The 12,319-nt window shown below is 42.0% G+C and overlaps 1 protein-coding gene across 1 annotated transcript; it reads left to right on the forward strand.

The window, feature by feature from the left end:
- The first annotated feature begins 580 nt into the window (after positions 1-580).
- aar2 (AAR2 splicing factor) lies at positions 581-8,108 on the forward strand. The gene is made up of 6 exons (XM_080733303.1): positions 581-638; positions 1,900-2,079; positions 2,963-3,438; positions 4,043-4,209; positions 5,229-5,458; positions 7,521-8,108. Exons 2-6 carry the CDS (start codon positions 1,945-1,947, stop codon positions 7,686-7,688), a joined length of 1,176 nt encoding a protein of 391 aa, XP_080589429.1. The 5' UTR covers positions 581-638; positions 1,900-1,944; the 3' UTR covers positions 7,689-8,108.
- Positions 8,109-12,319: the final 4,211 nt, after the last annotated feature.

Raw genomic sequence — 12,319 nt, forward strand, 5'->3', positions numbered from 1 at the left:
TTTTGTCTATAGTCTACTCTAGACCCTATAGTGTAGGTAGGCTAATGCACATAATATGAAGCTTATGAAAACAAAGACTGGATTTTAATAAATATCAGTGCATATGGCAGCACTTACATATAGGACTAGCCTAATGTTATGCTTGATGTTATTATAAAAGCCTGATTTGTATGTAGCCTATGTATGTTTGTTTTATTTTGTACTTGTATTCTCGTTATTTTTGTGGAATAGTAGTACCCATCATTTCATGTATTCACACACGGACCATGCTTTACAGGTTACTTTTTGAGAACCACAGATAAGCTAAAACATTTCAACCAAAATTAGTATAAACTGTACATTTTTTAAAACCACAACTTTATGGAAAGGAAATAACGTACAATTCAAAACTTTGCTACGGAATAAAAAAATATTTTTCTCAAACATGTTCTCCATTTAATTCCATATGTTTCAGCTTTTATGTATTATTATTATTTTTTTTTTTATGCATGTAATATCACAGCCATTCTTGGGCTGTGTTCCGGAAGCGAGTGGAACTGTCTTACAGAGTAGTGTTCCCGTACGGAATATTAATGATGGTGCACAATCTCACATGAACGCTTTTTCAACGTCTTGAACAACAACAACACCACATTTAGGTAAAACACTCGCTTTATCTACTTTTCTGTTTATCTAACAACACTATAATGAGCCTGCTGACTGTTTTAGTAATGCTATTTGTTAAGCTGTGTGTGTTTTATTGATGTAGAAGATACTTCTTTATTTTCCAATTTCCACACACTTCAATTCGTTATTCATCAACCATGAAGCTTGTTCTCTTAAGCTAATGGCTAATATTGGTAAACTGACACACATTGCTAATAGTCTACTCGTATTACCTATAGTATAACAATTAACGAAGCTGGAAATCAGGCAAATTGATAGACTGAAAACTGGCAACGCTCTGTGTGTGTGTGTGTGTGTGTGTGTGTGTGTGAGAGAGAGACTCCGAGAGAGAGAGAGAGAGTCAGAGAGAGAGAGAGAGAGAGAGAGAGAGAGAGAGAGAGAGATTTACAGGTGGTGTTAACTTATTAGTGATAATGTTTTGTTAAAATAGGTGTTAAATAGCTCTATATTTCCATAGTATAGAGAGTGTTCAGTAACAGGAGTCTCATAGTCTCTCCACTCCAGTTATAGACTATAAATGCACCACTGACCATTTTAATGTATTAAGGCATATAAGGCTTATCAGCCTGGGATCCTTTTAACAAAAAAATGTCACGTGGCAGTGGCTCAGGAGGTAGAGCGGCCGGTTCCCAGTTTGATCTTTGTAAAGCTCCTTGGGTAGGCCTGTCACAATTATTTCATAATAATAGTCTAATCGCAATTATTTTGCCATGTTGAAAAATGTTCACATTATAACATTTTCAAAAATAGTGGAAAATAGCTTGTAGATCGGCTATTTCCACTATCAAAGTATAAAGTTGTCAAATAAGTCAGTCATTTCTTTGTGTATTTAGGTTATTCTGCCATGTGCAACTTCAAAGCCTACAAGCCAAGCAGAAATGTAATTGTCAACGACAAAAACACAATGAAATCGTTAATCGCAATTAATTTGAGTGACAATGAATCGTCATGTAAAATGTCATAATCGTGGGGCACCCGCTGGCCTAGTGGTCCAGGCGCATGGCGTCGCTGGTTCGATTGCCGATCCGGACGACCTTTGCCACATGTCATTCCCCATCTCTCTCCCCATTTTCCTGTCAGTCTAGTCTACTGTCCTGTCAAATAAAGGCATAAAAAGCCCAAAAAACACATCTTTAAAATGTCATAATCGTGACAGCCCTACTCCTTGGATAAAGGTGCTGTATAAATGCAGTTTATATAGCACCATTGTACTTAAACTACTACTTAATCCAGTCCTTTAGAAAGAGACGTCTCCTGAGCCGTCCAGTCCTTGCAGACATGGCCAGCAGCGGCAGCAGTGTGGTGGACATGGACCCCGACGTGGCCCGCAGGCTGTTTGAGGAGGGGGCCACCCTGGTGCTGCTGGGGGTCCCTGAGGGCACAGAGCTGGGCATCGACTACAAGAGCTGGCAGGTGGGCAGACTGGGCACTGGTGGAAACTGGAAAGCAAGGGGTTGACTCTATAAAGGTCTCAGAGGCACTTGCCCGTCGGTTAGGGTTAGGGTACATGTTCCACTTTCCCAAAAGGTCTTGCATAATTTCCCGAAAAGTAAATCTTCCATTACAAAATGATAGGTAAAATGTGTGCTTGTTGTAGCATTGTTCTTCATAAATAGCCTATAATATTTTTAATGAAGACAGAATGGCACCAAATGAATGCCAAATTAATCTGCTGGCCGATGCCAAATTCCACCTGCCCGAACATTTTATTTACTTGCCATGGGCAGTCAGGCAACCGTTAGTGTCATCACCTGGAAAGGAACTAAGAACATTTTGCTCAAGTTCTGTCCAATGGATCACAATATAATGGAAACAAAAATCCCCCACGGGACTTGTGTGCTGATCTGCCTCTGTGACATGTTGTTGTGCGCTTGGAGATGTGCTGTTTCAAAGGTTTTGAAAAACATTTTGTGGAAAAAACATTTTTTTTTAAATAGGACATTCTGCATGATGAGTCCTTTCACTTTTGGTACTCTTCGATGCTAATATTTGCTTACGTCTACTCTCGTAACATTTTGAATGCACTTGTCTTGACCTTTACTGAGTATTCCTACAATGTGGTATTGCTACTTTTACTGAAGTAAAACAACATGTTTGAAATAGGACATTCTGCATAATGAGTCCTTTTACTTTTGGCACTTTAAGTCTATTTTGATGCCAATATTTGCTTACGTTTACTCACATAACATTTTTAATGCACTTGTTTGTCTTGCTTTTTACTGAGTATTCCTACAATGTGGTATTGCTACTTTTACTGAAGTAAAACAAATTGGACTACTTCTTCCACCAACTGCAGGTCGGTCCCCGCTTCCGAGGTGTGAAGATGATCCCCCCGGGCTTGCACTTCCTCCACTACTGCTCCGCCAACCCGCCTCACTGCGGCAGCGAGATCGGCCCGAAGACGGGCCGCTTCCTCATGCTGAAGCCCAGAGAGATCCTCCTGGCCAACTGGGACCCCAAAGAGGAGGACCTGGACTTCTCGGCCTCCCGGCACGAGGAGGAGGTGGCCCGGGTGCGGGCCAAGCTCCAGGAGCTGGACCCTTTCCTGGGACCCTACCCGTACGAGGTGATGCGGAAGTGGGTCTCCCTGACCGACCGGCTGACCCAGGAGGTGGCCGACGGACTGCAGCCGCTCTCGGGCAGGGTGTGCGCCTTCTGCGACGTGGTCCCCGAGCTCCAGCTCAAGCACACCAAGGACCGAGCGGAGCAGAACCTCCCCAAGAACGACACGGCCTGTCAGAGCATGAAGGAGGGCCTGGAGAGGCTGCCCAGGTAATGGGGGCTGTCGTTAGTGTTGTTTTCCGATTAGAGATGGGACGATAAATCACTGTTATCGTTTATCGTAATAAAAATCACTCACAATAATCAACGTATCGCCACTTTTAATCAACTCTTTCATCAATTCACCTTTTCTGAGCTGCATCTCCATTTAAACCCTCTATGATTGGTGCAGCGGACCTGTAGAGAATGTACTTGAAACTCTACCAACTCTCGTTGCCAAAAATAGACGATCTACAAGCTCATGTGAGCTTGTAGATCTGCTATTTTTGGCAAACATTCCGCCCCAGAATATGGATGCTGGAGTTCAAGTGGCCGTTTGATCCGGTCTAGGAGTGGCCTAATCTGGAAACCAGCAGAAAAAGCGGCGTCGCTTTGTTTTGGTCCCCCCTTTTTGGTTCCCCCAATCCCTATCCCTATTTAAAGGGTCCATTTGGAACCCCCTCAAGGAACCCTGAGGGTCCCTGGACCCCACATTGAGAACCACTGTCCTATTTAATTTAAATTACACAATGGTATCGCATTGTGAGCTTGTAGATTATGACGATGCCAAATAACTGCGATGATGTACTATCTGTGCCATGCCTGTGATCCCCAGGATGAAGCAGAGGGAGGGCACAGAGCTGCGCTTCTCCCACATCCCCAAGCAGACGTACCCTGAGGGGGCCACGCCGGCCCAGATCACCCAGTGCAGCATGGACACCAGCTACGCCCTGGAGACCCTGCTGAACAAGCACTACCACACACACCCTCTCCACGTGTTGGGTGAGTGTCCACAAGCACTACCACACACACCCTCTTAATGTGCTGGGTGAGTGTCACTACCACACGCACCCTCTCAACGTGCTTTCTGCCTCTATTATTTGTCAATTTGTTTAAATGCTGTTTTAGTCAGCCGAACAGGAGCAGTCCAGACACCTGTGGACTGCCACAGGCTGACTAAAAAAGTGATTTAAGCGATTGTTTCAACCCGTTGCTTACATTTTCTTGACAGCTAAAATATTAATCATCTGAGCAGAGAAGGGGGGACCCTACGTAGAGGAACCTCATCTCGGAGCTGTATTGCGGAGGGAGAGGTTCCGATCCAAGCTAATGTTAGACCTGGTCAATCGATATGCTTAAAATCCCCTTAGCTGTCCTGAGATCACTGTAAACCACAAAATGGTTACTACAGTACATATACCTGGCAAAACGCACAGCAATGAAAAATGTAATACATTATTGATTGCAAGCAGTTCTTTTGACATTTAGCAGAATGGTTGCCACGCAACACAGAACACACACATACACAGACACCCCGGATGTGGCATAAAAGTGATGGATAGGCTGGTTTAGCTCCATCTTGGTGGTGGTTTTATAAAATCAATAGGTAGATATTTTCTCTGCACAGCAAGCAGGTCTGTAAACGGCCAACGGAACAGACCACACAGCCTGTTTAACGGTCTCCCCAGCTTTAACTCTTGACTTTTCCAGCCCTTCGATTTCTCTCATTAATTCCAGGATGCCTGTACACTCGCTTCTAATCCATCAAGTTCTATTCTCTGCTCCCTTGTACACACGGAGTCACCAAGACTGATTTTACAACGCGTCACAACGCGATGCGCTGTGAAATCTTGTAGATCTGCAATTTTTGGCAAATGTTCTGTCCCAGGATAATGGATTTTGATTATCGCGATAATATCGTATATCACGATTTCTTTTGTCACCATCATCGTGATATGACATTTTCATATCGTCCCATTGCTAGTGCTGGTCTAATCTGCTTTAATCCATGTGTCCACCAGGGGAGCTGCAGTTTGCCTTCGTGTGCTTCCTGATCGGTAACGTGTACGATGCCTTTGAGCACTGGAAGAGTCTGCTGGCGCTGCTGTGCCGCTCGGAGGAGGCCATGCGTAGCCGCAAGGAGCTGTACCTGGGCCTCATCAGCGTGCTCTACCACCAGCTGGGGGAGATCCCACCAGACTTCTTCGTGGACATCGTGTCCCAGAGCAACTTCCTCACGGCCACGCTGCAGGTAAGGATGGACAAAATGTGCCGAAATTCTTGATTGATTGATTGATTGATTGATTGATTGATTGATTGAATACTTTATTATTATTATTATTATTTTCTTGTTCTGCCTTTAACTCATTTTATTTAGACCTGAATGCAAATCTGTGTCACTTTAGAGTTGAACCATTTTAACCATTATTTTATGCTTTAACGATTAAAAAACAGCAGATATACAAGCTCACAGCTTTTAGCAATCATGCTAAAAGGATAACACAATAAGCTCTGAGGGCTTGTTTCCATTGTGGTGTGTATTCAATTCATCAAGACATAGAAAGACATACAGATCCATCTAAAAAAGAAAAATAGAATATTGTGTAAAAGTACATTTTCTTGAAACGTTCATATATTTTTTTGAGAATTTCATATATTCTAGATACATTGCACATTCAGTGAATTATTCCAAACCTTTTTTGTTAAAATTCAGAGTTTTTATGGCATACAGCTCATGAATATCAAAAGTCCATATTTCAAAATATTACAATATTACACAAGACCACTCAAAACAAGGATAATAGAGAAATGTCAACCCTCTGAAATCAGAGTCGCTTGAAGTCCAGTGGGAAGTTTCCGCAGTCAGTGAGGATTTGTGGTGCTATGGCATCTGCAATGCTTTTTTACATGATATTCTATTTTTTTTAGATGGATATGTACAATACTATACAAACATTTGCAATACTAGGAGCAGTAAAAGATTATTTACTGAGGGCAGTAATTTATCGTGGCAAGCTAAGAGTTTGCCAAAATAAACAGTTGTAAATTGCAGACGCTCTTTTATGGCGGTTTTGAAAGATCGATGGGATTCGCACTTGTTGATGTCTGTCTGTAGGGCATTCCACATGTTGGTGGAAGCTCCGAGCTCTGAGCTTGTAGATCTGCTATTTTTTACAAAAGTTCACAGAATATGGACGCTAGGGTTCAAGTGGTTAATATAAGAAAGGGGGAAAAACAAGTTCCTATCACTGTGCCACTGTAGTCATTCTGAGGACTCCCTAGGGGTCCCAGACCCCCTGTTGAAGACCCCTGAATTATGGGCTCTGAGCAATGATCTTTAAACCATTAAAATATGATGCATGTGCTGCTCATGCATCTATACTTGAAGCACAGCCGCCTGCCTCACCTATTTACAGAGTGCAGTGGTTCATGGTTCAATTCGTTCCACAGCTAGTCATCAATTCCAAGGTCTGAATCATCAGCCGTCAGCAAGTGTGTGCAGGTTTTTAATCTGATACATAAAACCACAGTCACGAGGCATCACTCAGTTATTTCATAGTTCATCTGATACATAAGAGGTTCAAGGTTCAACCTTTTATTTGTCAACAATTCCAATTACAGAGTAAAAGGCAGGTCTCAAAAACAACACAGCAGCTACACTACAGTAAAGAGTTAAGATGTTATCTCTGTTAACTAAGCTGCTTATACGTCCATGTACAAAATCGAAACTACAGTACAGTACCTAAAAGTGCAAACTGCATTGCCATAGCCTCAATACATTTTGATTGATTGATTGAATATTTTATTAAATAAAAATTACAGTCAAACAAAATATGTAGTACAGCCCAGTACACCCTGCCTAAAAGGAACACCCCAAAAGAAATCCCCAATACATTAGCCACGGCCTTATAGTCTGGGCCATGTAATGTTCAGTGCTTGTTCATAATAATAAGTCTGATGGCAGCCAAGAAGAAAGTGCTGCATAGTCTTTTTGTGCCAAGACCACACGGGTACACAGCTGTTGGTGAGACATCACCAAGTTATTTCATAGCCAGTCTCATCTCATGCCAGTCTCGCGTGTCTCATGTGTCTGTCATGTTATCAATTCCTGAGTCACACTTTCTCTGGCGGAAGTCTACTGAGTCGACTTGTCGACCTTTTCGTTAATGCCCTAACGTGAATGAGGAATAGTTAAAGAGCTGACTGACGGCTGACTACAGCAGGGCGGGGCTATAGACTCTTGTGTCCTGCATAAACTAACGCTGAAGCTTTCATGAATAAAAGGTTAACTTCTTCCTTATCCCCAACAACAGGACTTCTTCCAGTTTGCCAGCGGGCCCGGCATGGACGGCACGCTCCGCAAGCGAGCGGAGAAGTTCAAAGTGCACCTGACCAAGAAGTTCCGCTGGGACTTCGAGGCGGACCTGGAGGACTGCGCTCCCGTGGTGGTGGAGCTGCCCGAGGGAGTCACTCTGGACTGAAGCTCCGTGGTGGCTCTATATGGTCGGTCACCACGAGTGCAAGAAGGGACAGCTTGAAGACCCACAGGACACTGACTGGGTCCTCCTCCAACTAGGGATGGGACGATATGAAAACGTCATGTCACGATTAATGATCATTATCGCGATAATCAAAATATCCCCGACATCCATTTTCCTGGGGCGAAACATTTGCCAAAAAATAGCTGATCCACAAGCTCAAGTTGTGAGCTTGTAGATCGGCTTACAGACTATCGGCTTACCATACAAGTTACAGACTTGTATGGGTCAATTTAGACCCCCCTAAAGGAACCCACAGAGTCCCTGGAATCCACTTTGAGAAAACCAAGAGAAGGCAAGGAACAAGTCCTCAGTGTGTGTGTCAAGGACGCCCTCTGGTGGTACTTCTTTGCAAGCTCCACAGGTGACCTACAATGTACTGTATGCTTCATGCCTGGATCTACTACTTTCATTATCATTCTTTTGTACATCCTTGATATGATACATTTAGATTTTTTTTAAAGGTGCTATAACTGATATTGTTTGGGATAAAACGTGTTTTTGTTAAAAGGTTAAAGAACTATGTTCTTATAGTAATGATTGGTAATAGCCCTAGAAGGGCTGTGATATTACTTATTAATTTCATAATTATGTTCTATATTATAAACAGACATGGATCTCCTCTATGCCCTCCTGTGTGGGTGAGTCATTGCGCTGGCATTTAAGTAGTGGCGCTGCAATAATTAATTGCAGCAATGTGGGGGTCATATTTGATCTTTTGTCCTCTAGTTCAGTGGCTCTCAAACAAGGACCCCCCAATTTGATATGTACTTGGCCTTTGGACTCCCATCTGGAAATATTGTGCTAGTAGGGACTTAAGTAAGTAAGTAAGGGACCCCCAGAAGAGAAGATTTGTTAAACCTTTTTTTTTTTTTTTTTTTTTTTTATTATTACATGTACTACATGTATTACATGTAACATTTTTCCAAACATTTGATATTTTTCAAATATTTTCAAAAAATCAACACATTTTGAGTAACCAACATTTAAGTGGATAACACACACACACACACACACACACACACACACACACTTTGTGAACCAATGCTCTAGTTTCATATCCATTTCAAGGTTCTGGCTCTTTTGTAAAATATCTCCTCTTTACCACGAGATTCACACACACACATAAGCACATTCTCCTACCCAACGAGGTCCATTGACAGGTTCGTTGCGGTTGGTAATGAATCACACCTGCGTGCCTCGTAATGTGTGAGCTTTCAAACGTTCAGTCTTGCAGTCATGTTGGTCCCTGTTGGGAACTATGGTTTGGAAGGAGAAAGCATGTGCTCTCTGTGAAGCGCGTGCCGTGGAGATATTTTACAAAACACATGTTTTTGGCCTGAACCTTCAAACGGATAACTAGAAGACAATAGATGACTCCCCAAGTCGCAGCAATTAATTATTGGGTGAGTAGCCTACAACACGCAGCACTACAACTTTGATGCCTTAGCGATGACGGACATGGGGGTGATTTATGGCTGTGTATATGGATGGAATACATGAAATGTACGTAATATCCAAGGCCAGCCATGATTGCTATAGTGTTTGTTCAGTAACAGGGGTCTCTCTGTCTCTCCACCTCCTTTAGTAAAACAGAAAATACATGTTCAGGGTGGTTAGTTACCATTCACCAATGTAATCTAAACCAGTGGTTCCCAAAACCGCTTCGCTCAAAACCCAAAAAAGAGATTAAATGTTTGCCTGGGACCCAAACTAGTGAAAATAATGTGTCAAAATGTCCCCAAAAAAAAAAAAAAGGACATAACATGTTAAGTTCTGACGAAAGTTTTTGATGGAAGTGATGTGCATGTTTTGACACAATAAAGTAAAAAAAAAAAAAAAAGTGAAAATAACGGGTCCATGCTCAAGTTCAGCCTTATGTTCCCTCCGTGTTAACCCATATGCCTAACCCTAACCTCAGTGAGGGAACATGGGTTCGAGGGAACCCTTGGATTTTATGAATTTCTTTTGAAAAATTTCAGTTTACTTTTTTCCCCTTACTTTTTTTTGGAAATAATTACAACATTTTAATGGAGCTGAATTGTCCGCAACCCACGACCCAGTGTTTGGGAATCAGTGATCTAAACAGGCCAAAGGGAACCCATTCATCATATCAACTTCACTTGTTCTGTATTGTTCCAATTCCAAAAGTTTAGCACATACTGTACACTCCTCTTTGAGTTTGTTTTCCTCCTGAGTAGATAGAATTGCTGTCCCAACCTGAAAATGTATTTTCTGTGTTCTGTGTACAAAAGAGCTGAAGAGAGTGACCTGGGGAATATAGAGATATCTAATAACCCTTATTTTAACAAAACCAAACCAAAAAAATCCCTCGCACCCGTTTTAACATCGGTTCAAAAGCGAACAGCTGTTAACCCATTTAGGCCTAGGATTATTGACCGCTTTAACAATTGAAAAATAGCAGCGAGCTTGTAGATCTGCTATTTTCAAAAAATCATGATATTTCTTTGCAAGTCTTTCAATATATCTATTTAAAAGCGAACATTTGTAACTCAAATATTTGCTTCTGGGTGGTCCCTGGAACAACATATTTTGAGATGGGGGTCGGCGGCCAAATACCTGTAATTTTGGGGGTCCTTGACATGAAAAAGTTTGAGAACAACATGATTTAGAAGAAGGATTTAGAAGTCGGGTCAAAGATCGGGTGAAAGATATTCAAAGACTTGCACACATTTTCACGATTTTTCAAAAATAGCAGATCTACAAGCTAGTGCCGCGCTGTGAGCTTGTATATCTGCTATTTTTCAATAGTTAAAGCATAAAATAATGGTTAAAGTGGTTCAAATCTAACGCGACTCGGGCGCGTTCCAGGTATTTGAGAGTTAAGACATGCCTCATCAACACAGCTGTTTTATGACACAATATGCATCGTGCAGCGTTGTCAACACAGATGTTAACACTTTAACCCCGGTGTCCCAATTCTGGCGGTATGTCGTTGTAGGCAAACATAAAAATAAATAAATGCTTAGGCATGCATCATCATCGTCAGCACAGCTGCCAACTACTTAAGCCCCTGTTTTATACTTCACTGTTGATTTGATGGCGTGAACCCAAACATTCCCTTTAATAAAACCTTTGAAAAAATGTGCAGTAGGATGGGTTTAGCGTTATTCTTTTTGTACACATTCTGTTATATCCACGAGTCTGTCCCATGAGGCCTTCTTGTGTGAATTATGGGCCGGGGTGTCGCACCAAATTCTGGGCCCTGGGTACTAAGGCTGGCCTATATTAGGAAAACCTTCGATATTCGATAACGACGTTGAATACCTCGATATCAATATTACTCACGATATTAGTAAAAGGTTTTTAATGTTTTTTTCTGCTTCCCCTGCCTGTCTAACCCAGATAATGAATAGCATATTCATGCATGCACACTCCACAGTACACATGTGTATGTACACAGAATAAAGAAATTAAATGCCTATTACTTCCATTTTCCAACACCTGGTTACAGATGGACTGCTTTTTTGCACGTGCTACGTGCATCATGCATAGTGTGTCTGTTAATTATACCTTGCATGTTGATACCTCTTTATCGATACATTTTCGATTTATTGCCCAGCCTTACTGGGTACAAGCATTCACGATGGGCCCCCTATGAATTTCTTCATAGGGGTTCAGGCTTATCAAGGCCCCTAGCTCTCTCATTGGGCCCTAGTAACATCAGTACCACTGAGGCTTATCTATTCTGCATCTAGCATGAGGTAACATGTTTAACCAGCTGTGTGTGTGTGTGTGTGTGTGTGTGTGTGTGTGTGTGTGTGTGTGTGTGTGTGTGTGTGTGTGTGTGTGTGTGTGTGTGTGTGTGTGTGTGTGTGTGTGTGTGTGTGTGTGTGTGTGTGTGTGTGTGAGAGCAGGTGGGGGGGGGGGGGTGTCTGGCCCTGTTATAGATGTTGTCCAAAAATCATGCAGGTCGGTACACAGTATCTCTGTAGCCATTTAACGAAACGGGTATTTCTTACATTGATGCTCCTACATTATTATCATGCAAGCACCAGTTAAAGTTACTTTCCATCCCTCATATACTGTGTGCAGTGCACCCCATAACCCACACACTGCACATCATTTCAGAGCTCATATCTTTATAAGGGCTAGTACTAGTAAACTTGTGGATACATGAAAACCTTTATTCAACCACTAGATGGCAGCCACGGGCTTGTCTTCTCGTGCTGGTATGTAATTGTACTGAAGGATGGCTCTGTGTCAAATTTAATGTGAACTGATATTCAGGTAATGAGGCAGATTCACTGTTTCCTCACATAAATATATGCTAAACTTCTACGTTGTGTAGAGTAGTAGTGTATCTCAACCCAGAGTCACTTTGTCTTACAGTACAAATGGATTGTAGGCCTACCTGCTACCCTCTCAACGCTAGGAAGGTTCAGATGCAGGATTGATTGAATGATTGATTGAAGACTTTATTAGAAGTTTGCATAGGAAAAGGTACAGTTTCATGACGGTACAGTTCACTGGTACAAGGTCTACTAAAAGGAGATCCATGAAAAGACTAAGCCTATTTCCACTGGAAACCATTGAAGTATCTCATATAAGGA

Source organism: Nannobrachium achirus (assembly GCF_963921795.1).
Source record: "Nannobrachium achirus genome assembly, chromosome: 9".
NCBI lineage: Eukaryota > Metazoa > Chordata > Actinopteri > Myctophiformes > Myctophidae > Nannobrachium > Nannobrachium achirus.

Bases quoted from the DNA above. Each gene is read 5' to 3' on its own strand.
- aar2 (XM_080733303.1), top strand. From the start codon at position 1,945: ATGGCCAGCAGCGGCAGCAGTGTGGTGGACATGGACCCCGACGTGGCC. The intron at 4,210-5,228 runs GTGAGTGTCCAC...TGTGTCCACCAG, and splicing joins ACACCCTCTCCACGTGTTGG to GGGAGCTGCAGTTTGCCTTC. The intron at 5,459-7,520 runs GTAAGGATGGAC...CCCCAACAACAG, and splicing joins TCCTCACGGCCACGCTGCAG to GACTTCTTCCAGTTTGCCAG.